Source organism: Hemibagrus wyckioides, linkage group LG23 (assembly GCF_019097595.1).
Source record: "Hemibagrus wyckioides isolate EC202008001 linkage group LG23, SWU_Hwy_1.0, whole genome shotgun sequence".
Classification (NCBI taxonomy): domain Eukaryota; kingdom Metazoa; phylum Chordata; class Actinopteri; order Siluriformes; family Bagridae; genus Hemibagrus; species Hemibagrus wyckioides.
Window position 1 is genome coordinate 1,406,257 of NC_080732.1, and position 26,097 is coordinate 1,432,353.

Consider the following 26,097-nt stretch of genomic DNA (forward strand, 5'->3'; position numbering starts at 1 on the left):
GGCTGATGTAACTTTCAGATAAAGCCAGGTCTGCTGTTTTTTTATTTTTATAAATATTGAACATGACACTTTAGATTTCGAGGCAAATCCTCCCCAAAAAATCCATTTGCTCTTCTGAAAAAGCCAATAATCCAGAACATGTTTACGCTTTTACCCTCAACCACAAGGCTACTTTAGCTAAAAAAGATTATTGTTATTATTTTTTATTTTTTTTACAAGTGTTATTCAGCAGGTTTGCTGTTATAAGTAGACGAAAAAAACAACATAGTTTGCAGCTTTATCTAGCTACGCTAAACAAACACTCTCAAAACTGCAGACTACAGGAAAACGCCTCGCTGTCTTTCTTTTTAAAAAATAAAACTGAATTTATTTTTTGCAAGATTTAAAAAAAAAAAAAAAGGCATGTGAGGGTTAAGTAATCTCCGGTCTCCATCAGTGGTCAGATCTGAGCTGTAATAATGCTGTTATGTTAGTTTTCATGCAAAAATAAAAATTTTTAAAGGAACTTGTGAAACTTGTCCAAACCTGAGCTGCATTAGGAAATTAATAAAGGTAATTATCCAGTAATGGGGACTGAACACGCACACGGCAAAGTCTTTCATTAAAGGAGTGAGGAGCAAAAAGCTTTAAAAAAGACTAAAAGTCAGAAAATTCAGTGGAAGAAGAAAAAAGAAAAAAATAATTCAGTAGAAGAGAAAAAAAATGGAAGAAGGGAAGGAAGAAAAGAATAAAATAAAAGAAGAGAATTAAAGAAAAAAATTCAGAGGAGGGGAAAAAAGAAGAAAAAAATAGTGGAAGAGAAAAAAAATCAGTGGAAGGGGAAAAAAAGAAAATCAAAATCAGTCAAAGAGGAAAAAAAAGAAAAATTCAGTGGCTGGGGAACCCCCCCCCCAAAAAAAAACAACCCTAGGGGCATCTGAGAGATGTTTACTAGATGTTTTGTATTTTTTATCCCATGTGTTGTGGCCTGTCGGTGATCCTGAGCGTAGGCCTCGGCGCTCGGTGAGAAAAGCCGCAGTGTATTTGGACACCGGTTTCACTGCAACCTTTTACACGCGCTAATTACCTCGACTTATTCCTCTAGACTCGGAAATAAATAAATAAATAAAATCATTAAAAAAACCCCAAAAGAAAAGAAGAAAAGGATGAGGGAAGCAGGGGTGCTGCTCTGTCACAGACACACAGGAGTTATTTTCATTCCTCCCGAAGGCGAGAGACGTGAAAGTCTGGCTTTTTAACCGAATCGTCTGTGCACTACGCAGTCAGGAGTCAGGAGAGAAAAAGTCGAAATAAATTGGCACTTGCTGATATTCACTGTCAAATGAAACCGAACACCATCAATGATTCATGGAGTGTGGAAAAGCAACGCCGCTGGCGGGGAACACGCGGCGGCTCGCGCACTACACACCGCCGCGGCTGCCCGGAGGACGCAAACGCAGACGAAACGCACCGATCATCACGGGTAATGTTTCACTGAATAATCAGAAGGAGAATCAGTTCAGCAGTGCAGCTTATTACGTCAGGAATAAAAGACGTGTCGTTTTCTGTAAGGAAGGAGTCTCCAGGTTCAGTTTTTTTGTGGAAGATTTCTGAAACCTTCAGGACAGACGAGTTTACCAAGCTCTGCGGCTAACATGAATCGCTGCGATTTATTGTCTAAAGAACATTGAGAGAGAGAGAGAGAGAGAGAGAGAGAGAGAGATAAAGAGAGAGATAAAGAGAGAGATAAAGAAACAGAGTATGGGAGAAAAGAGAGAGAGTAAGAGATAAAGAGAGAGAGAGTGAGAGAAATTAAGAGAAAAAGAGAGAGATAGAGAGTGAGAGAGATTGAGAGAAAGAAAGAGAGAAAGTGATAAAGAGATGAAGAGAGGTAGAGAGAGAGATTGAGAGAGAGAGAGAGAGAGAGAGAGAGAGAAACAGAGTAAGGGAGAAAAGAGAGAGAGTAAGAGATAAAGAGAGAGAGAGTGAGAGAAATAAAGAGAAAAAGAGAGAGATAGAGTATGAGAGAGATAAAGAGAGAGAGAGAGAAAGAGATGAAGAGAGAGAGTGAGAGAGAGAGAGAAATAGAGGTTGGTGAGGGAATGAGTGTTTATAGCTGCTATAAAGTAATACACAGACGTTACATTTACCGTAACTATAAACGGATAAAACATGACACTGTATGAAATAAAATAAAAATAGTTACAAATTGCTGTTATAGAAAGATATTAATGTTGATTCTTCTCTATACAGAAGTCTTCTTACACCACACCAACATCCTAACGCTAACAATGACTGTATATTTATCAGCCCATGACTCAGTTTATACTCATCATTATCCATTTATAGTTACATTTAATGCCCAAGAAATTTTCCAGATCAATTAAATATAATGTTACAGCTGTATCCATGGCAACTGATCCAAATTTTATTTTATTTTTTACATTTTTTAAAATTAGTTTATCAGAATTAATTGGCACAGACTGTCTTTTTTTTCCTCTATTTTTGGACCCCCCCCCCTCCGCACTTGAATCACCCACTCTTACATGAGTCATAGAGACGAGGGCAAGGAGGCTGTAGGACTGATGAGGATGACCTTGGCAGCTTGCTCTCTCTCTCTCTCTCTCTCTCTCTCTCTCACACACACACACACACACACTTTAATCCCACTCGCAGGGAAATTGCCCCTGTCTGATTGCAGTTTGCTGTAGAAAGGTTTTTTGGCTTTTTGCTGGTGATGACTTGAGGGAGGTTAGACGTTAGACACAACACACAGCAGGACTCCAGAGCAGCGAGGCCGGGATTTTGTGTCTGTAAAGAAACAGAGGGGAACAACATTCCAAACCTTATTCCGAATCCTGTCCTGGTGGAGTGACGGAATATTTCCCACTCTGCTGAATCTGTAGAGCACAGTAACTATTTCAGTCAGACTTTTCAGCATCAAAGACAATTAACTTGTCTCAATTGAGTTGGACTTGAAATCGGACTTTGAAATCGGACAGTGAGTTTGAGACTTAAGACTTTAATCTGATGTGACGAGACTTAAACTTGAGGTGCTGACTTAACGAGCTCATGGAACTTGGACTTAGGAGACTTCTTAAAAATTTAGGCTTGAAAACCAAGTTTATATCTAATTAGTCTAGATTGTGGACTTAGGACTCAACCCATCTTACAAGAGTTGGACTTAGAGCTTCAAGTTGGACTTGAGCTTGAGACTTAAACTTGACAATCAAGACCAAGTTCAAGTTTAAACTCGACCTGAGGACTCGACTTGAAGCTTCTTGGTCTTTGAAATTCAGCTTGACAACTAAACTTGCACTTGGTCTTGAGCTTGAGACTTAGACTTGCTTCTTGGCTTGAATTTAACAATTTAATTTCAACTTTGGAAAGTAGACAAGAATGGTCTCAAGTCCAAGACTTACTTACTTAAACTGAGGTAAATGTGAAAATCTATTTTTGACACAAGGACTGAGTGTAAGCTTATGAGTGTTGGACTTGACTTAAAGTCATGAGATCTGGATTTTAGGACTTGGACTTGAGCTTGAAACTGGGAGCTGGATTGAGTTAATAAGATTTTAATGTGAAATTGCTGAGAATTTGATGAGAACTTTTTTGATTAGTATTTTGGACTCAACTTGGGCTTGAATGCAAGAGACCTGAATGACTAAATCATTTACAGTAATCCCCCGTTTATCGCGAGAGTTACGTTCCAAACCCACCCACGATAAACGAAAAGCCACGATACATGGACGCCACCCCCAAATGCCCCTCCCACACTCTTTACTCACACACAGAAAACATTTGTTTTAGAAGGTGCAGAGCGTTTGGGCGACATAATAGGGCTTGCAGAAAAAATTAAAAAATACAGCAAACACAGAACAACACCGAACACTCGGGACAGTGACACGAGAAAAACTGGGCTGCTGGAGAATTCTGCTTCCCTTTCCCCAACTGCACACAGAGCCAGCAGCCAATCACAAGTAAATTATTAAAGTAAGTGATTAAATGAATGGGGCATTCTGATTGGCCGGACTCGTTCCTCCAGCTGTACTGTATTATGATTTTCAGCATCCCCGCACCGCACTTTCCTAAACAACGCTACGTGTTCTTTGTCTCTTAAGTAAATATGCTGAACAGTATTTGATATATTATTAACATTTTACTTTATTTTTAATTAATGTTTATATTCTGTAAATAATAATTATATTTTTATTAATAAATTACCTTATTTCAACATAAAATCAATGAACTGTAAGGTTTGTGGCATACCGGGAAAATCAGAAAAAAAAAATTAGTTATGTTCCAAAATAAAAATCTGCGATATACCGGGACCGCGATATATGAACCGTCATATAGCGGGGGATTACTGTATAAAGGTTTAATGATTTAAAATTGGCATTGATCATCTTATTCTGTCCAATCAGTCTGATAATCAAAGATTCTGTTCTTGTTATTTATTGTTGCTTTTGTTTATTGCTTTTGTTTGTCATTGAATAAAAGAAAGCAAACAAAAAGTAACAGAGTGAATAAAGGCACTGTAATCAGACACATTAAGGGCGAGAGACCCTTCGCTAAGTGGCTATAATCACACCTCATGGCTGCAGAGGAGCACCGAGTCTCCTGACCGATTTTGGGTTTAATGAGGACATCTCTGATCTGCAGACCAACTTCCAGCTCTTTGACCGTCTGCATACAGAACAGGCTAAGACGAGTGCGTTTATCTAACGCCAGTGGCAGCCTGGAGCTTTACGGCGGCCATGTTTTATTAAGCACACATGCTAATGCTCATCCTGCTGCACAACATTTTGTTGTTGGCTTTTAGTACCTTATTTGGGAAATGGGTTGTAGGAGAGAGAAACGAAGGTGTGTGTTTGTCATGACTAAAGCTGTTAAGTGATTCGTTTAGAAAAGCCAGGATTCTATAACGCTTTCTTTCGAGCGAAACAACGAGCATGAATTCAACAAGGTCACACATCAAGAACGTTTAGAATGAGTCATGGTTTTGATTCATTCGGAATAGATGAATAAGAACATTGAAGGATTTTTATCCACAGGAGCAGGACACGTGTGGGTGGAGGAGTCGGGATGACGCAGCACCAGGTTCTCTCACTTTCTCTGCAACGTGATGTTCATATGATCCTTTATTCAACAATGAAACTTTTCTGAAAGGATCACCAGATGTTGTATGATTTCACACAGAACCTTTAACAGGTTCCAATAGAAACAAACTCTATAGACTAAACAAACTCTAAAGTGTTCCAGAGTTTAAGGGGTTCTTTAAGGGGGGTCTGGAGATGATGGTGTGATTTGAGGTTTCTACACAGGTTCTACTTGGTTCCTCTATAACAACAAACCATGGAGGACAAAACATTCTGGCTTCTTCACCCCTTTGACTAAGAATTGAGTACTACTGGGCTTCTAGATTACTAAATGGGTTCTACTTCAAGGTATGCCTTCAAAGGGTTCTACCACAAAAAACAAACTGTAGAACCTCTTAATTTTTAAAGAGTACAAACTTGCAGGACTACACACTTAAAAGAAAAAGGTTCTTTAACAGGTCTTTGATGGCTTTCCAAAGTCCTGTCTCTGACAGGCTCATACAATCCACTGTAGGGTTCCACACAGAAATTTGAACGGTTCCACCATGAAAATAAGTCTTGGAAAACTTAAGGATTTTCCCTAACATTCTTAGGAGTCTTTGGATAAAAAGGGTTCTCAGCTTTTTAAAATGATTTTACTTGTAATGGGAGAATATCTGTTTTAGGGTTCTACCTAGAAAGGTTCTTCAAAAGGGAAAGTGTTTTAGATTTAACCTAAAAATTAGTTTGCATTTCTGGCATTTGGCAGACGTCCTTATCCAGAGCGTCTTACAATTTATCTAATTTTATACAACTGAGCAATTGAGGGTTAAGGGCCTTGCTCAGGGGATCAGCAGTGGCAACTTTGTGGACCTGGAATTCAAACTCACAACCTTTTAATCAGAAGTCCAACACCTACACCAATAAGCTACCACATCGCCACATAGAGTTCATAGAGGAGGGTTCTTTGGTCGTTTAAAGATTCTAGTTTCTAAAAGGGACACCCAAAACCTTTAAGGTTTCCAGAGAGGAACAATACAAATAAGCATAACAGTATTTCAGTACTGTAACTCTCTTGGTTTCTCATGGGTTCTTCGGATGGTTAATTGTTAGTTTCCTTAAAAATGAATTTCTCTTGCAGCTGGATTTAAAGGGGATTTATTATTTGGTACAGGAATCTAAATGCAACCCTAAAAGGTTCCCCACGGAAGCGAGTGCAAACCTCCACAGAGCGACGCGCTGAAGCAGGACCCTGTTTGCTTGGCTCAGGCACTTGCTGGTTCTACTCCACAGAGCTGCAGTCTTCAGTTTCACAACACAGTAATGATCCGTAACCAGAGCCAAGCGTTCCTTCGTGCCAAAGTGTTCGGCTGCTTCTCGGGGGATTTTCATCTGTCTGAGTTTCTCACCAGCTTCCTTCCTGAAGTGTGGACTAATATTCCATCTGCTCCATGTGGCCACTGTATATCAATTAACGTGTGACTCATACGAAAACACTCAGAGAAACACAAACCCTCGAGGTGCTGCGATTTTTCTTTTGAAACCAAGTGTCTGATCCCTGGATTCCTGTCTGGTGAATTTCAGATACGTGAGGCAAGTTTAGATGCTCAGCATGTGCTTTACTGATGTCCACTCTAGGGGTCCAAACATGCAGACAGGGTCATCAAAGGAATATCCATAATCCTAATCCTAATCCTAATCCCAAACTGTGCTGAATCCAAATTTATTTCTTTAATGTCTCCTTATAAGAGGAAAAGAGTGAAGCAAAGCAAACGATCTGCTCTCATTTACTCCTCTTGAAAAGGAACCCACCTCTGATCAGCCTCTACAGCAGTACCAGAACCCAGAATATCTCAGGAACCTTTCTCCAGCTAATAGTTCCTAAATTCATGAAGCTCTACAAAGGCAGGCCAAGCGTGACTCTGATTCACTGGCTTATTAGAGGCAGTGGGGATGAGAATCCTCTGGGTCTCCGGCCGGCTGATTAAACAGTGACAGCAGCCACTCTGAGTACGCTGTGCAGCATGGAGTTTAATTTATATGGTAATCTGCATTTAGCAGGCCAGCAGCAGGCTTCCGTGGAGTAGCCACATCCACCCACTATCTGCTATAAAGCTCTTTATTTCCACTAACAGCCACAGTGGCTTCAGGAACATGTCTGGAAAATGTACAGCATTATTTAAACATGTAGTTGGATGAAGTTTTCCTGCCCGGTAAATGAAAGATAAAGAAAGGAAAATAGAGAAATGCTGCTCTTAAGCCAGTAAAGCTAGCAAAAGGTTGAAACTAGAAGGATAAGGTCAGGCTTCGTTAAGGGTTATGGCTAATACAGGGGTGTCTAATCTTATTTGGAAAGGTCAGATGTTGATGCAGGCTTTAGTTCTAACCAATCAGAAGCCACACCTGGATCTGTTATTAGATCAGACACATCAGGGCTGGTTAGCTTCTTCCACCATTTCTTCTTGGCATACACTTTATTAGAAAAATCTCTGCTGTAGGCTTCTACATTTCGTTCAGACAGACAAACTGAAGAACATTCTAGTACTCATTATAACTAGAATATAATCCTCATTCATTTATCTTCAGTAACACCTTCTCCCGGTCCTGGTGGACAGTTTGGGAAATTTTGCAGAGACAGTTCAAATCCTGGCATGTTTTTGGGATGGGATCCCATAGGAAATGACCTGGGAGAGCATGAGGGAACTGACCACTCAGTAACCTGATCCTGGATCCAGAACAGTTCCACTAAAATAGTTTTAAAATAGTTTTCCAAAGTGCTTCTACAGCCCTGTCTCTGATAGGCTCATATAATCTGCTGTAGGGTTCCACAAAGGAATTTGAATAGTTCTGCTATATAAATAAGTTTTGGAAAACCTAAGGATTATGGATTTTCCCCAACATTCAGGAAGTCTTTGGATAGGAAGGGTTCTCAGCTGTCTACAATGGTTCTACCTGTAAAAAAACACCTTCTGTTTTGAGATTCTACCTTGAACGGGAATAAATGGAGAAGTGTTTTTGATTTAACCTATAAAATGGTCACTGAGTAGGGTTATTTGTATGTTTTTAAAAGAAACACCCAAAACCTTTAAGGGTTCCTGAGGGACAGTACAATTAACCTGTAATGGTTTTGGATTTTAACAATACTGGCTTTTCTTGGGATCTTTTAAAGGTTAAATGTTCTTGCCTTAATAATTCTTCTTGAGTTTGGTTTGATGCATGGGGGAACAAACTGACTCAGAATCTTGGATCAAGAACAATTGCAGACAAATGAAGAACTGATGCTAAGATGGACTGAAGCTGTTCTGGTGGCTCCTGATGGGTTTTTTTCCAGCAATGAAATGTCCTAAAGAAGCCTCCATGTCATGAAGTACTCAGATTTTCAAATAAGTTCCAAACCCATCATCCTGAGCTGTACATATTCATGCTGTAAGAGCTTAATAACCTGCGAAATTGCGCTCCTCACTCTGTGAACACGAGTAGATACATTTTCCTGCATTGATGACATATCCCATGACTCCAGTAATACCAATAACTCCCAGGATTCTTTGCTGTAAACTTAACAAGACCTGTGACCTACAAGGAGCAGGTTTCACCCTGGCAACCCACACAGTGAGAGACGGATCAATAAACTCATCAGACTCCAGCTCTGTGTGTTCTCCAGACAAGCACACAAGGAGCAATCTAACCCAAGAAGACCGGATAGATAAGTTTCTGAAGCACTTTTGCTAAACACTTGTCAGTTCATTGGTGGATAAATTATGCAGTAATGGAGTTAAATTTACCCTCCAGCAGGAAACCCAGACTTGTTGGACATGTCATTAAACAGCGAGATTATTATTAACGTCACGTCGGAATAAGCAGACTCGTCGAGGTTTGAAGAGGATGTCTTAGATTTAAATTATTTTAGGGTAAATACTGATATCTCAAGACAGGACACGCAAACAAGAGCTGAAGCTCAGCATGAGGCTTTATCTACACACATATCCTGAAGATATGCACTTTCCTAAAACCTGCCCAAGGTCTCACTTGTCCTTCTGAAGATAATCTCTCCAAGATAACGGAGATTTGTTTGCTGCTATAATCGTAAAGATTGCAGGACTCTTGTGGAAATTTCAAACCAGACCTCTTTCAGTTTTGGATTAAAAATCATTTCATTTCAATCCAAACCAGAGACACGTCACTTTCAGCCTTGAGTGATTTTTTCTGACTTATTAGCAAAAATGAAGATAGTAGAAATATACTAAACTAGCAGAGTGTTATTTAACCGCAATACGGGGAAAAATAACCAGCAGAGCAGATCAGTAGGAACAGAACAGGCTTAGCGATGAGAAGAGTTCAATATGTTTGGCTGAAAGGGGGCGTGACTGAAAGGGAGGGGGTGTGTTTGTAGGTGGGGCAACTGACAGCTCTCAAACTAGCCCCTTTCATTAACTATTAAACACTGAACAGTTAGCAACTCTCTAAAAACATAAATCCAGATCAAAGCATCAGCTAAGTTTTTATGGTCCGATCTCATCACCAGGATAAACTTCACCAAAGATCAGGACTAAGGTGAAGACTGAAGACCAAGTCTTACCTGTAACCAGCTCCCGTATGTCTACGTCTGAGGTTTTCCTCAGCAGACGCACCAGTGCTGGGATTCCTCCACAGTTCTTCAGGGCAATCTTGTTGTCGTCGTTAGCTTTCCCATAGACGAGGTTCCTCAGAGCTCCGCAGGCGCTCCGGTGCACCTCCGCCATCCGATGATCCAGCAGGTCCACCAGCAAGGGGATCCCACCCTGCCTCCGGATCTGAGGGACACAGAGGACACAGTCTTCTCAGCTCTGGTGCTTGTGTAATGCTGTTTAATGGTCAGCTCTAGTGGTTCTAAAGGCGCATCATGATTTTCTAACAAATGTCAAAAATCTCTGATCTGAGTTTGCAGTAGTTTAAATCTGTTACAACTATTACCTGGTTAATCGAATAAGATTAACTTGAATGAAAATAATAATTATAAATAATAATTAATAATAAATATGTTTTCAATAAATATATTTATATACTCATCATTATTTAATAAATATTTATATTCATGTGTACAATTTAAATTACATAATTTATCAATAAAAATGTTTTTTTTTATGTTTTTCCATAAGGACTACACAGCTTCACAATTTATTGAAATGTATTAAAATTTAAAAATGAATCAATGAATTAGATTATTAATGATTAATGTATTTAAAGATATAAACAATGAATGAAAATGATCCCACAGTCACTCAGAAATTCGAATCCAATGAAATGTCAAATGTAGAGGAAACACTTTAATAACCACAAGCATTTTCTCGAACCCAGTTATGAACCAGATGCATCCAGGATCAGCTTCTGAATCATCTGTGAGAGAGGAAACAGCGTGACTAAGCCTCAGTCAACAGCGTCTTTGTCTTCTGCATCAATCAATTAAAGCAAGCCAAGTTCATTAAAGAGGCGGCTCCGGAGTGCCAAGTGTGCCTGAGAGAACGCCGTCCAAATCACAATGACTGACACCTAACTCCTACTTTCTCACTTATTTACTCTCTTCAGACCTCGGCGGCTTCCTGAAATGAGCGAATAAACAAGAGCGACACGTTCTGTCGTTCTCGCAGCACTTCAGAGTTTCTCTTCTCGCTTATGTTAATATACGTCAAGAGCACTCGCCGTACGCTTTCAGGAGCTAAAGCAAAGCGTTGGAGAGGCTGAGGGGAACTTAGGCATGCCGGTGTTTACTGTGGAGCTTCAGAAAGTGGTCTTAAAGAAAGATTACATTAGTGCTGTTGTGGTGTTAGACGATGGTTGGTGTTTTTGAAGGCTGCAAAATGAAACCTGATGAGCTGTTTCATCAGGAGAATAACAAACAATTATCCACGAAATACACATCTCCTACATAAACCATCAGGAAAGATTTGAGGTAGAAACTAAGGACCACTAAGCATGAGGAACCCTGGAGGAACCCTGTAGATTAAAGTGATGATTTGACTCCAGTTTGGACCAGTAGCTGTGAGCCAGTCTGTTTGAATGGTTCCACAGCAAATTAAGTAGGTAAATGTCTTTGTGAGGGTTCAGTGATGATGAAATCACACTTCATGACCTTACAAGCTTGCACACATGCAGGGATTCATGTTAGCTACAAGTACAGGAAGATTAGTTCTCAGCTTGAGCTCCTCTGGTTGTAAAGGTTCAGGCTGGTGGTGTGTTTGTCTGCTGAGCTGGTGCAGTTGTCATGGTGATCGAAACTGTGTCTAGAACTGTGTCTATAGAACCTTATAGAACTGTGTCTATAGAACCTTATAGAACTGTGCCTCTAGAACCTTATAGAACTGTGTCTATGGAAGCAGATAAAACTGTGCCTATAGAACCTTATAGAACTGTGCCTATAGAACCTTATAGAACTGTGTCTATGGAAGCAGATAGAACTGTGCCTATAGAACCTTACAGAAACATGTCTATGGAAGTAGATAAAACTGTGTCTATAGAACCAGACAAAACTATGCATATGGAAGCAGTGTGCCTATAGAAGCTTACAGAACTTTGTCTGTAGAACCAGACAGAACTGTGTCTATAGAAATAGATAGAAATGTATCTATAGAACCTGACAGAAGTGTGTCTGTAGAACCCGATAGAACTGTGCCTATAAAAGCTTATGTAACCGTGTTTATAGAACTTTATAGAACTGTGTCTATAAAACCCGATAGAAGTTTGTCTATGGAACCTTAGAGAGCTGTGTCTATAGAACCTTACAGAACCGTGTCTATGAATACACAAACACACACATTCACAATGAGCAGCAGCTTAGTGTCTCCAGTGGAAGTTGGGAGGAAACCAGACGACCCAGAGGAAACCCACAGAGACGTGAGGAAAACGCAGAACTCCACACAGACAGGAAGATGGGTTCCAGCTTAAGGAACCAGGAGTCGGAATAACATTTTTATCTCCATAGTGATGAATGTTTCCTTGCTGAAGAATTCTGAGGATTTTTTTCCCTTTACATCCCTCCTTGAGAGATAAAACCTGAGGCCGCTGTGAGGTTTAAAAGTAATCTGATTCCTTCCAATTAGCATGCATGAAGAGACAAAGTGTTGTCTAGAACTCGGCCACACGTCGAGCGCGAGAAGAAAAGTGGGTTTTTATTCAGCGTGTAAGAAAACCATGAAAGTGTCAGAGGCTTGATGAATCACCCGGATCTCCAACTGCTCCGGAGCAACGGATGTTTTTAAAACACGAGAATAACAAAGCTAAGTTAAAGCAGTCTGATTGGAAGAGTGAAAACAAGCCTCTGATTCCGGCATGTTCCGCCGAGAACGCAACCGCGCCGCTGGCAGACATTTTGTTTCGGTGAATATTTTTTTCACCTCAATGCAGCCGGTTAATGAAATAAATGTAATAAAAGTTGGCGACTGCATGGTCTGGATGAATCGCAGACGCCGAGGTGTTCAATTAGAGACACAGAAGCTCTTCCGGCTCGATTCAGAGTTACACACACACACACACACACACACACACACACACACACAAAAGGAAATCGACAGATTAGATTTCCTGCCAAAAACGGCTGATGAAGCTGAACTTAAGCCAGACAGAGATGAAGCGAGGGAGATGGAGAGGAAGTAAAGACCCCCTGCTACAGTATAAATAGCGCTCGGCTAAAGCGCAGGCTCAGGTGTGTCTCTTCTGATTCTGACCAGGTGATTATAAAGGTCATGAGCATCAACACCGTGTCATATAGTTCATATTTTGATATGGACATTTTATCGTCTGGATTAGCAATATTTTACTAGCATCCATATTTGAGAGGTTTGGAAGAGTTGACTCAGAAACCTTCATGAGCAATGACTCGGGAACAAAGAGTCGTCTCAAAGAGAATCTTTACTATGACTTGGAAACATTGAGTCATCTCTAAGAGCGAATTGTTCATTTTGAACAAATCCTTAATATGATTCAGGAATGAGTCGTCTCAGAGAGCAATTTGTTCATTATGTATTGACTGCACATGCGCAACATCCTATAGACCCTTTTTCTGTTAGTAAACATTGTGATGTTTTTCTGTGGGCGGAGCTTAGGTAGAGGCAGAAAGATTTCTCTGTCTGCTTTACAGGCAGTAGTTATCAAGTTTTCTTCGTTTGTTTTCAAACAATGACTGGTCAAGATCTGAATATATCTAACTTTAACGGACTTAACCAGATTGGCTGACCCGTACATGCTCACTCGATGGATGGACAATGTGACAGGATGACCTCCGGCTGAGTGACCTGACATCTACACCTATCTGATAGAAAAACCGAGTGCTTCTGGCAACTGTAGAAAGGGAGATAACACAAAGTTTCCTTTGTTTAGTCACTGGTCATTAGGTACCAGTTAGCTAACTTACATGCTAAAAAGTTAGCATTACATGCGAAATCATTGAACTTGTTCTCCAATTTTTGACGTGGTGGGCATATTAAGAAGAAATATTAAGACAGGTAACCAAACCATAAACCCATACTAATGATAGTTTCTTTAACCTTATCTGATATGAAGTGTGTGCTGCAAACGTGAGCATTTTTGATGATTGTTTCTGTCCAGTCCGCCCGCTTTATTGAGCTTGACCACAGCTGTGGTTGTTTTTTTTTGTCTGGCAGTGGCAGCAGGTATGCGATAAAACTTCAAATTGGAGCCTCTACTCCGTCGATTCTGTCACCCAACAACACAACAAGATGATGTTTGGCTTGTATTGGCCGCCTCCAGTTTTCCCTTTGTTTTGCCTCCAGTTAGCGCTGTGACGTAATTGTGACAGAATGTTCTGCTGAAATGAACGAAATGACTCGAAAAAAGATCCGTTCATTTTGCTGAACAAGATTCAAAGATCCGAGTCAGTAAAACGATCCGAAATTCCCATCACTAATACTAACACGAGAGGCACGAAGACCCTGAGGCCACACCGTAGTGGCGTACCCTGGCGGGTATCGTATAACAGGTAAGATGTGGAGAACAGCATTTCGACGTTGCCTCTGAACGGTTCTCGACAGAGCGATGCAGCGGCGTGTCATTTTTCACCATCCGCTGGCGTAATGCGAACGCGCCTGTGTAAGCGTGCATTCTGGGAAATGAATGGCAGTCGTGAAATAACCTGTCCAGAGCTCCACAACCATCTGCTGTGATGCTGTCACATGTAATTAACTCTTCTATTCCACCACCTGCCCACACACACACACACACACACACACACACACCATGCCATGACATGCAACAGCTGCTGCAAATGTATTATGACTCCACATATTAACACATTTATATATTTATATCATGTTCCTGTATATTATTACTGTTTCTTCCGCTGTTTTATTTTCTGTACACAACCTGCGAAAACACCAAATGCAAGAAAACTTTAATGCGAAGGAAAGCGAGACCACATCACACACCACATTCATCCAGCGAAAAACGACTGAGACGTTAATTACAGAGGTAACCACTTGATTTTTTAATGATTTCAATGGATCGGACAGCAATTACCAAACAATACAGTGTCTCTGCTGATTCAGCGAATCTAAACATTTTTATATTTTCCATTCCAAAAGCTCAAAAAAACCCACTCTGTTTCAAAATGCATGCTGGGATTTTATTCTCTGAGTGAGACCGCAGCAGTAATGTAGTAATAGTTCAGTCAGTTTCTTTAACTTTAATGCATTTTATCAGTTTATTTAATCAAAAATAAATAAATAAATAAATAAAAAAGGAACACATGGTTTGAAAATAGAATCTACTAGAGGATTACTATTAATAAACTATAAATAAATCTGGGTAATGGAGTAGAGACTGTGTGTTGTTCTGGTTCAGTAATTACACTTCTGCTTCCTCAACCTTTCACTTCATGGGGAATTGAAGCTGCATTAAAGTAAATAAACCTCCAGAAAGCAGCAGAGTATAGAATCAGTGTTCATGCTTTTTTTTGTATCTGCAGAACTGTGTCTATAAAACCTTATAGAACTGTCTATAGAAACTTATAGAAATGTGTCTATAGAACCAAACAGAACTGTATCTATGGAAGCAGGTTTTACTGTGTCTATAGAAACTTATAGAACTTTGTTTGAGGAACCATCTACAACTGTGTCTATGGAATTTTATAGAACTGTATCTCTAAAACCTTACAGAACTGTATCTTTGGAACCAGACAAAACTGTGTCTATGGAACCAGGTATAACTGTGTCTATAGAAACTTTATAGAACTGTGTCTACAGAACTTTATAGAACTGTGTCTATAGAAACGTATCAAACTGTGTCTATAGATCCTTAGAGAACCGTGTTTGAAAAACCAGCTGGAACTGTGCCTATGCAACTTTATAGAACTGTGTCTATAGAACCTTAAAGAACTGTGTCTATAGAATATTATAGAACTATGTCTATAGAAACTTATAGAACTGTGTCTATAGAAACTTATAGAACCTTGTCTATGGAACTTTATAGAACTGTGTCTATAGAAACTTATAGAACCTTGTCTATGGAACTTTATAGAACTGTGTCTATAGAACCTTATAGAACTGTGTCTATAGAATATTATAGAACTATGTCTATAGAAACTTATAGAACTGTGTCTATAGAAACTTATAGAACCTTGTCTATGGAACTTTATAGAACTGTGTCTATAGAACCTTAAAGAACTGTGTCTATAGAATATTATAGAACTATGTCTATAGAAACTTATAGAACTGTGTCTATAGAAACTTATAGAACCTTGTCTATGGAACTTTATAGAACTGTGTCTATAGAACCTTAAAGAACTGTGTCTATAGAATATTATAGAACTATGTCTATAGAAACTTATAGAACTGTGTCTATAGAAACTTATAGAACCTTGTCTATGGAACTTTATAGAACTGTGTCTATAGAACCTTATAGAACTGTGTCAATAGAATTTTATAGAATTATGTCTATAGAACCTTATAGAACTGTGTCTATAGAACCTTATAGAACTGTGTATATAGAAGCTTATAGAACTGTGTCAATAGAATTTTATAGAACTATGTCTATAGAACCTTATAGAACTGTGTCTATAGAAACTTCTAGAACTTTGTCTATGGAACTTTATAGAACTGTGCCTATAGAATCTTATAGAACTATGTATATAGGACCTTATAGAACTGTGTCTATAGAATTTTATTGAACTGTGTATATGGAATTTTATAGAACTGTGTCTATAGAATTTTATAGAACTGTGTCTATAGAACTTTATAGAACTGTGTCTATAGAAACTTCTAGAACCTTGTCTATGGAACTTTATAGAACTGTGTCTATAGAATTTTATTGAACTGTGTATATAGAACCTTATAGAACTGTGTCAATAGAATTTTATAGAACTATGTCTATAGAACCTTATAGAACTGTGTCTATAGAAACTTCTAGAACTTTGTCTATGGAACTTTATAGAACTGTGCCTATAGAATCTTATAGAACTATGTATATAGGACCTTATAGAACTGTGTCTATAGAATTTTATTGAACTGTGTATATGGAATTTTATAGAACTGTGTCTATAGAATTTTATAGAACTGTGTCTATAGAACTTTATAGAACTGTGTCTATAGAAACTTCTAGAACCTTGTCTATGGAACTTTATAGAACTGTGTCTATAGAATTTTATTGAACTGTGTATATAGAATTTTATAGAACTGTGTCTATAGAATTTTATAGAACTATGTCTATAGAACCTTATAGAACTGTGTCTATAGAACTTTATAGAACTATGTCTATAGAACCTTATAGAACTGTGTCTATAGAAATGTCTAGAACCTTGTCTATGGAACTTTATAGAACTGTGTTTATAGAAGCTTATAGAGCTGTGTATATAGAACCTTATAGAACTGTGTATATAGAAACTTCTAGAAACATGATTATGGAACTTTATAGAACTGTGTATATAGAACCTTATAGAACTGTGTCTATAGAAATGTCTAGAACCTTGTCTATGGAACTTTATAGAACTGTGTTTATAGAACCTTATAGAACTGAGTCTATAGAACCTTATAGAACTGTGTATATAGAATCTTATAGAACTGTGTCTATAGAAACTTCTAGAAACGTGATTATGGAACTTTATAGAACTGTGTCTATAGAATTTTATAGAACTGTGTCTATAGAACTTTATAGAACTGTGTCTATAGAAACTTCTAGAACCTTGTCTATGGAACTTTATAGAACGGTGTCTATAGAATTTTATTGAACTGTGTATATAGAATTTTATAGAACTGTGTCTATAGAAACTTCTAGAAACGTGATTATGGAACTTTATAGAACTGTGTCTGTAGAACCGGGTATAACAGTGTCTGGAGCCACACAGTGAGCTGTATTTGGATTCTAAGTGCTCCACATTAGGACTCCTCTCCTCTGAACATTGTGGAACGGTGAATCTGAACAAATCGAGAGAAGAGAAACCTGGAGAGAAAAGACTCTCTCTGTCACATGACCTTCCACCCTGCTTCAGACACATCCCAGGATCCCACACGACAGCTCCTGGCCCCGTTCCTCTTCACTGTCTACACTGCAGACTTCATGTTCAGCTCAGCATCCTGTCACCTGCAGAAGTTCTCTGATCACAGACGATGATGACAGGGAGCACAGAGAACTGATCCAGGACTTTGTGGACTGGTGCCAACAGAACTGCCTCCAGATAAATGTGGGAAAATTCAAAGAGTTGGTGGTGGATCTCCACAGGCACAAACACCCTTCTCTACCACCAGTGAACATTCAGGGAAAGGACATTGAGAGGATGGATTCTTATAAATACCTGGGTGTTCACCTGAACAACAAACTGGACTGGACAGATAACACGGATGCAATCTACAAGAAAGGACAGAGAGGACTCTTTCTGCTGAAGAGACTAAGGTCTTTTGGAATGCAGGGAGCACTAATGAAGACCTTTTCAGACTCTGCGGTGGACTCAGCCATCTTCTATGGAGTGGTCTGCTGGTGCAGCAGCATCTCTTTTACAGACAGGAAGAGACTGGACAAGCAAATGAGGAAGGCCAGCTTAGTCCTGGGGATGCCCCTGGACACAATACAAGAGGTGGGAGAAAGGAGGATGGTAGCTAAGCTATCATCCTTGCTGGAGAACGACTCTCACCCCACCTTTATGACAGAGATACATCTCTGAGCAGCTCCTTCAGTGACAGACTGTTACATCCTAAATGTCTAAAGGAGCGATACAGAAGGTCATTTCTCCCTACTGCTATTAGACTTTACAATCAGAGCTGCTCCCCATGAACCGGAAAGCATCATGGAAATTTCCCCACTGTGGAATGAATAAAGTCTTATCTTATCTTATCTTATCTTATCTTATCTTATCTTATCTTATCTTATCTTATCTTATCTTATCTTATCTTATCTTATCTTATCTTATCTTATCTTATCTTCGCTCCTGAAGGTCAAACAAGTACACAGAATGTACGAAGAAACATGAAGACCTTTTGATGGTGACCAGAAGCTCATGATTGGGAATGTTAGGGATTTAGAGTTGGTTCAAATCTTAAAAAAATGTTTTTTGTATAAAATAACTGCTTGTGTAGTTGTGATGAAATCCTGCTGACCTCAAGACTCTGACAGCACTAAAACCACACGTCCTGTAGAACTTGTTGTTGTTTTTTCGGGAGTTAGCCTTCATTAATAAACCTTTCACAATCCACACAAGTGGGGTTTTTTCATGCAGAAAGGTTCATTTCTGCATCTTGTAAAATTGTTAAACAAATCAGAACAAACAGAATTTTTGCAACTTAATGAATACGACATCGCAGAGGACTGACGCCAGCGACGCTCGTTGGAAACTAAACAAATTTAAGCTTTTCTTTTTCCATGAAATAACATCCAGAGGTTAGTCTGCTGCTTTGTGTGGCTCTTTTTTTTTTCATTCCTTTGGATTTGTTCCCCGGAATTTAATTTCCTTCAGCCTCCTTTAAGCCTCTGAGACACAATTACTGAGCCGCTTCATGTGGAATGGCTGTCAATACATCGTTGTTTTCTTTTATTATTTGTCTGGCTATGCAAAAAAAAAAAAAAAAAAACCTTTTTAAAAATGATGAGAAGTTACGATTGGGAAATCCAGCCATGAAGATCCTGCATCAAATTTCAATAAAAGGCTGATTCATCTGCTTACGACTCGTGTAAGAATTAATTTTGTAGAACAAAAGAGGTCAATATGGTGAATGAAGAGTTCCCGTGAGACGGCGCCGAGTTCGAGAGCTCGCCTAATTTACAAAAAGCTTCAGGTCAAAGGCGTTCCACAACATATCTGGATTAATGTTCCTTAAAGAACGTGAAAAATAACGTCCAAGCTGATTTACATTGAGCTTACAAGGATGATGGGTTTTTTTTTTAATTCAAAGCATGACCTGCTGCACTCCTGTACAAACTCTGGCCCTGGTTTATTAAAGATTTATGACTTTTAAAAACTGAAACACTGAAAACAGCTGGCAAAAATATCTGTGCTGACTTGCTAACAGGGTTTCTGGAATCTTCTGGGGAAAAAACCCCACAGTTTTTGTGTCTTTATCCTTAATGAATATGAAATTTGTCGTGTTTCTATCTGAGAGATGCAAAATGGAGGGCAGAGTCTTATTTCCAGTAAATAAGTCTCAATAACAAGCACATTTTTATAAAATCGTGGATAATATTATAGGCTTTAGGAGTTTTATATCAGTATTCGCTACAAGAATGTAAAAAGGTTTTCATTTCTCATTGTTTATCATCATAATACACATTTTAGGTCTTTATTTTATGCTTATATTTTATTTAAATACCTTTTCTGAACAGCCTTTAAAGTCTTTCTTAGTTAGATTTGAAGTTAAAACTTATTCAGGTGAAAGTGGTGTTCCTCAGGGCTCGATTTTAGGGCCACTGTAACGTTTACAAAAAATCTACAATCTTAATCTGGTTAAAGCTTCACCCACTTTCTCCATGCTCTTGGATTATTTACAGATGGATTTACTTGAAAAATATCAATAGAATGAAATCTGTTGAAATGAAAAAAAAATCTTTATTTTAAGTTTATATTGTATTTAAAAAAAATTTCTGAAGTCTTTCATCCATCTATGTATCTATACAGAGATGTATCTATGTATCTATAAGAGAATGGATGGAGACAAAAAAATCTGGTGATTCCAGAAGAAAACCTGGACCAGTCCTCAATAGACATGGGACTAGGGGCGGAGCTTCACCTTCCAACAGTACAACAAACCAAACATACTGAAGCCAGAGCTACAGTGCAGTAATTCCTAACCAGTCGAAGCTCAGACCTTAATCTGGTTTAAAATCTGTGACAAGATATAAAAATTGCCGCTGGCTAATAACAGACGTCCAGACAGACAGATTTTGGGCAATTTTGCCAAGAAAAAATGGGCAAAGATATCACAATCCAGATGTGCAAAGCTGATAGAGACACATTCCAGATGAATTCTACTCTATAGTTCTACAAATGAATGACTCTAAGGGAGTAAATACCTACGCAACCAAAAATACGTCAGCATTCTTATCTCTTGTCAGAGCTCCACCATTTATTAGAATAAACAACAACAAAACTTTCACATAGCTCACCTTGCTGTTTCTAACTCTGCCCCATCGCCTGATGGACAGCTAAGATCCTCCTGCTCTTCAGGCAGATTATAAAACTTTCCTAACATCGTTTCTCTCAGCTCTCTCAGGAACAATAAAGAGCCATTTAATGTTGAAAAAAAGGAAGCATTTAGCTTACCTCAGCTTTAATCTTGTTGTCCCCGAAGCACAGATGCTGCAGGTAGGCGGCAGCGTTGGACTGAACTGATGGGAACTGATGCTGCAACATCTGGATGACTTCAGGTAGCTCGGGGTCTCGCCAACCGAATTCCCTAAAGAGAGAGAGAGAGAGAGAGAGATTGAATAGATGTTTATAGTGTAACAATCACTTCCACATCTCCTCCTTGTCACCCTAATAGACGCTGGATTCATGAGATTGATTAAAATTGATTCAGAAAATTCTATTTACTCCAGAAATCCATAGAAAAAAATCACAACGATAAAACCCACAGCTCAGGCATTAAACATGTAAATGCTACCGAAAGACATCAATAAGTCATAAATAAGAGAATATCTGCAGAATAAAAAGGTTGAGGGATTTTTTTTCCAGCCATAAACCTTGACTCTGAAGAGCAGGAACGCTTCGATCGTACCGAATAACCACAAGGAAGGAAAAGTAACAAGACTAAAAAATTTTTTTTAAAATTTGTAAGCTAATAAAATGAGTTCTGTTTATTAGCATCACAATAGCATTACAATAATTTATAAATTGTAATTGCTCAGTTTTAGGGCCACTGTAACGTTAAAAATATCTACAATCCTCCTCTGGTTAAAGCTTCATCCACTTTCTTCTTTCTCTGGGATAATTCACGTATGAATTTATTAAAAATATCAATCAAATAAATTCTGTTGACTGGCCTTGAAGAAAATTTATTATTTTATTTTCTGGCATATTTTCATCAATAGCTCTTTCATCTGAAGCTCATTAACTAGATCTAAGTTTATACTATACAATTATTTTATAATAAATAAAAAAATAAACGGATTCATTTATTGTGTAAACCGTGTTGTTGTTTTCTTACAGATATTTCCTCAAGTCAGAGGTCTAGATCAATAAACAGACAGAAAACAAATTAAAATATTTCTGGAGCTGAATTTAGGAATTATTTAATTGAACATTTAACATATATAAATATTTTATTATTTTTTTTAAATGTATATTTCTTGTCTGTCATGTTACAATAACCTTTAAAATGAATATTCTCCTGTTAAAAGCCATTTTTCCTGGAATTTATTGAGGATTTTTAATATAAATCAATGCAAATGAAATGGTTAGATTTATTTAAAATAATTAACATCTACACATGACATAGTCTTCGCTCGGAGACAATTGAAAGTATTAAAATATTAACGAATTGAATTGCTTTCACGATTACAAAGAGCCAAAAATCTGTATTTTATGTTTAATATTAATGTTACAATGCTCGTGAGAGGTGGGTTCCCTCATAAAACTCGTCTCTCCATCAGAAAGCAATACATCTGATGAATCTTTTATCAGGTAGAGATAAATATCTGATGGTTTCTGAGGGAAGCAGGAGTTAAACGCAGAACAGCCCGAGTCTTAAAGCCCATATGGTCAGATTCTCCGGGGCAGATAAAGATCGGCCGGCTCTTAAAGTCGAGGATCTGACGCTCTCGAGTCAGCGCCGATCACGCCGGATGAAAACGATCTGAGGAAGATAAGCTCTGTGGTTTCTTGGTTAATTAAAGCTAGCATGGATGGAGCAAGGCTCGGAAATTGAATGCCAATCACGATCATGCTAACACGGCGTGTGTACACCGGGAGGGTGGGGTGCAGCTGCCGAGGGTTTAACAAGCGCTGCTGGGGTAAATGCTATAAAAGAAAAGTCCAATGACACACTAACAGGGCAGAACCGGGACAGCTGGAGAACCGGGACAGTGTGGAGGTTTCTGTCCTGTTTACAGAAGAAAATGTACAGACGCAGCAACGCAGATACAACATTAGCAGAACATACAATAACACACACACACACACACACTAGCTCTGGTGTTTGTGTATTATGTATATATTGCAGATGTTAATCAGGGTTCTTCACTCATGATCAGCTTGTGTGTGTGCAGCCATTTACGCGAGGTGTGTATCAGAGCTGTCTGTATACCACATCAGCCATTAACACACACACACGTTTCTTAAACCACACACTTACTGCAGACTTTATTACATTTACTGCCACCAGGCCATCTCCTTGTGTGTGTGTGTGTGTGTATGTCACTGCCCATAAAGTCCAGAGATGAAGCTAATTCACCCTGCACTCATCAATATTTCCAGTAAATAAGCCTCTCTCAGTAAATAAAGACACGCGTTAATTAAATCTGAATAAAATCTGAAACAAGAGTGTGTTTTTCAAATCCAGTCCAAGGTCAGATTAATGGACAAAGAGAGGACACGTGGATCTCCAGGTCTTAAGAGACCAGTGCTAGGGTGATGGAGATAGAAACTGAAGAGGTGTGTGTGTTTGTGTGTGTGTGTGTGTGTAGTGTGGCAGAACCCTCAGGCCAGAAACTGCCCCACTGCCAGTTCACATCCTTTTCCTCTTGTCTTCCTTGTCCTCGATTCTCAAAAGCAGAGGAAACCAGATTTTCACTTCTTCTTATAAAAATTGGCAAAAAAAACCTGACAAAACTCTAAGGTTCTCTGAGTCTGAGTGTTCTCACGTGGAACCTTGAACAATGTCCAACTTTTATACTCTGATCACAGAAACGTGTCAAAAACGTTACTTTCAGCCAATAACATTAATTCGGCCACAATTTGTGCCACATTTTATTATTTTTCCACAATTTTGTGAGTCTTGAACCTGATCGCTCTTTCTTCCTGTAGTTTGTTAACCAGTATTAGCCGGCTAGTTTTGCTAACATCGCTAGTCAGGAAAATACAACCAAACACTGTGTTTTTTTTTTTTGTATCATCTGGAGAAATTTGTATTTATTTATATGTATTTATCTTATTACACTAGTTATAAACGTATTTATCTTATTACACTAGTTATAAACCTCATTCTCGATCTCTCAGTTTAAATTGGAAACGTTTCAAAAAGCTTCCTCCTGAACCTAAAACAATCCGATTCCTAACGTCGGTCATCTTCACTTCACATCGGCACGTGACACAGACATGATCCTGAAACTCCAGCCCAAAAGAAAATAAATCTGTTAGTAAAAGGAGAACACTATGTTTCTTTTCTTTTTCTTTGTTCTTTTCTTCTACAGACTCCATAATGCTCTTTAAATCACTAACAATAAGAAAATTGCAGCAAATTACACCCTGCGTCTGGACCTGAATGAGGAAATGAAATAAACGAGAGGAAAGCAGGATGCAGCTGCAGGTACGAGAGTCTGCCCTCTCTACAATATCGGAGTAATTAGCTGAGTAAACAGAAATCAGCGTTCAGGTGACAAGGCTATAAAAACTGTAAAAACACACGCACACAAACACACGTCTCCAACCGACCCGCAATTACAGCAGCGTTAATCCTACAGCTAAACATCCAGTCCGGCGGTAAACGTGACCACGGCATAGCCTCGCGATCTGCTTTCATTTAATACGCCGGTAATTATCACAGATTAGAGCAGATTCTGACTTTCAGATCAGACTTTTCTGCTGTTGTTGTTTCTGAAACGCACTTCCTCCACCGCGACGGTGTTTTACCGACCACGCTTCCCTAATTAAATCATACAACGGTAAAACTGCGGCACGTTTATTAGCCTGCGATCTTGAATTAACCTCGAATCACCTTCGTGTTTAATTACGGTGGATAGTGTCACCATTACACTGTCCTAACGCTCGTGTGTAATTTAATTAATCCAGCTGTTGTGAGGAATTAAGCAGATACGTGCGCGGGTTAAAGAACGTCTTAACGAGCGATGAGAGGAAGATACGGTGGCTGAGAAGGACAAAGTAGGTATAGTGTGTGAATGGAATTCTTCCCTCTGATTGGACGAGACATGGGTCACTCAGGATCTACAGGAAGTCCAGCAGTATCTGCAGCAGTAGAAAGTGGATTGGTGTGTGTATGAACACAGCTCTGCTCTTATAGCGCTCCTTACATCCTTTAATCTGGAATAGTTTGGTCTTCCGGAACATTCCTGGTGTGTTTTTAGAGATCGCAAACTAATCTTTACTCCATGATACACTATCAGTATATCCAACATCACACTGACCATATCAACGTCCTTCCTCACAGTAGAGCTGAATGAACTCCATGTTCTTATAAAGATAAATATATATGTTTTTTATTTTCTTTAAATGATTGAAGAAAGATCGGAAGAAATAATGGTTTAAAGTGAAGGCAGAACTCCACACATGTACAGGAAATAAATTTAGATACACAATTTCCTACTTCCTGTATATCCTGAGTGACAGATGTCTCGTCCAATCAGAGGGAAGAATTCCATTCACACACTATACTGAATTTTTCCGCTCAGTCCAAATCGTCCTTGTGTTTCAGGATCTGTTATTGTGTTTTAAACTTCTCAGCCACCGAAGGAAGTGGAACAAAGTCTACTAAAAAACGCAGAAGCAAAGAAACAACACCAACGCTCTGATAAAATAATTTAAATTAAAAAAATGAATTTTCAAGACAGAGAGAATAAAGATGAGGCTGTTGAGGGAAAGAGCGTTTGTAGCTGCTATAACAGAAGCCAGAACTGATTCCTGAACGTTTCACATCATTATATCTAACGATAAACGGATAAAAATTCATTTTTAATAAATTTTAAAAATTTAAGATCAGATAGTTGAAGAGGAATAAACTATGCTGTTTTAGGAGAATAATCAACTTCATTATTTTATTCAGTGTTTTATTCCTGACACACGGAGTGAGGCATCCGATTCGTCGGGAAGAAGTTTCTCCGATTCCGTGTCGAAAGAGAAGAACGCTTAAAACTTTAAAGAACCCTTGAAAAAACATTTTTCATGCCTGAAAAATTTCCACCTTAATAGCAGCAGATGATGAATAACACGTCCTCATTTGTATTCTGAAAAAAACCTCTGTTTAAGCTCGGAATGACCTTTCCAGCTGAAAATGAAAAGTTTGCTGCGGATAAAGTTCTTCACTCAACCGCAACGAGATTCCGGCCTGCGCTAATGAACTCGGGACGGAATTGCGAGCTTCCCGAACGTCCGTGGAGGCTGGAACTCCACCATAACATTCCGTCTGAGCTCGGCGTCTGTCTCTGAGACGTGTCTCTGCCACACGGAGTGCTCGCGTCTCGCCTCACGTCAGAGCGATGGGAGATGACGGACGTGCGCTGGACTGTCCTGCTCTCACCTCTGATCCGGATAAAATACCACGTCAGTTAGGAAGAGACGGGAATAAAGACAGGCAGAAACAGCAGGAACGCCAACGCTGACGGACATGAGGAAGAGACAAGACGGAGAGAGAGAGAGAGAGAGAGAGAGAGAAAGACGCTAGAACACACAGGTGAATCACACAGG

General features: G+C 38.9%; 1 protein-coding gene across 5 annotated transcripts in view; it reads right to left on the bottom strand.

Annotated features, from left to right (window-relative positions):
• Positions 1-26,097, bottom strand: part of ctnnd2a (catenin (cadherin-associated protein), delta 2a) — a 298,449-nt gene that overhangs the window by 55,507 nt on the left and 216,845 nt on the right. For all 5 annotated transcript variants that reach the window (XM_058376504.1, XM_058376506.1, XM_058376508.1 and 2 more), the window contains 2 exons: positions 20,785-20,917; positions 9,634-9,847 (listed from right to left, as the gene is read on the bottom strand). In XM_058376504.1, the coding sequence (XP_058232487.1) occupies positions 9,634-9,847; positions 20,785-20,917 (347 nt within the window). The remainder of the gene's footprint in view (positions 1-9,633; positions 9,848-20,784; positions 20,918-26,097) is intronic.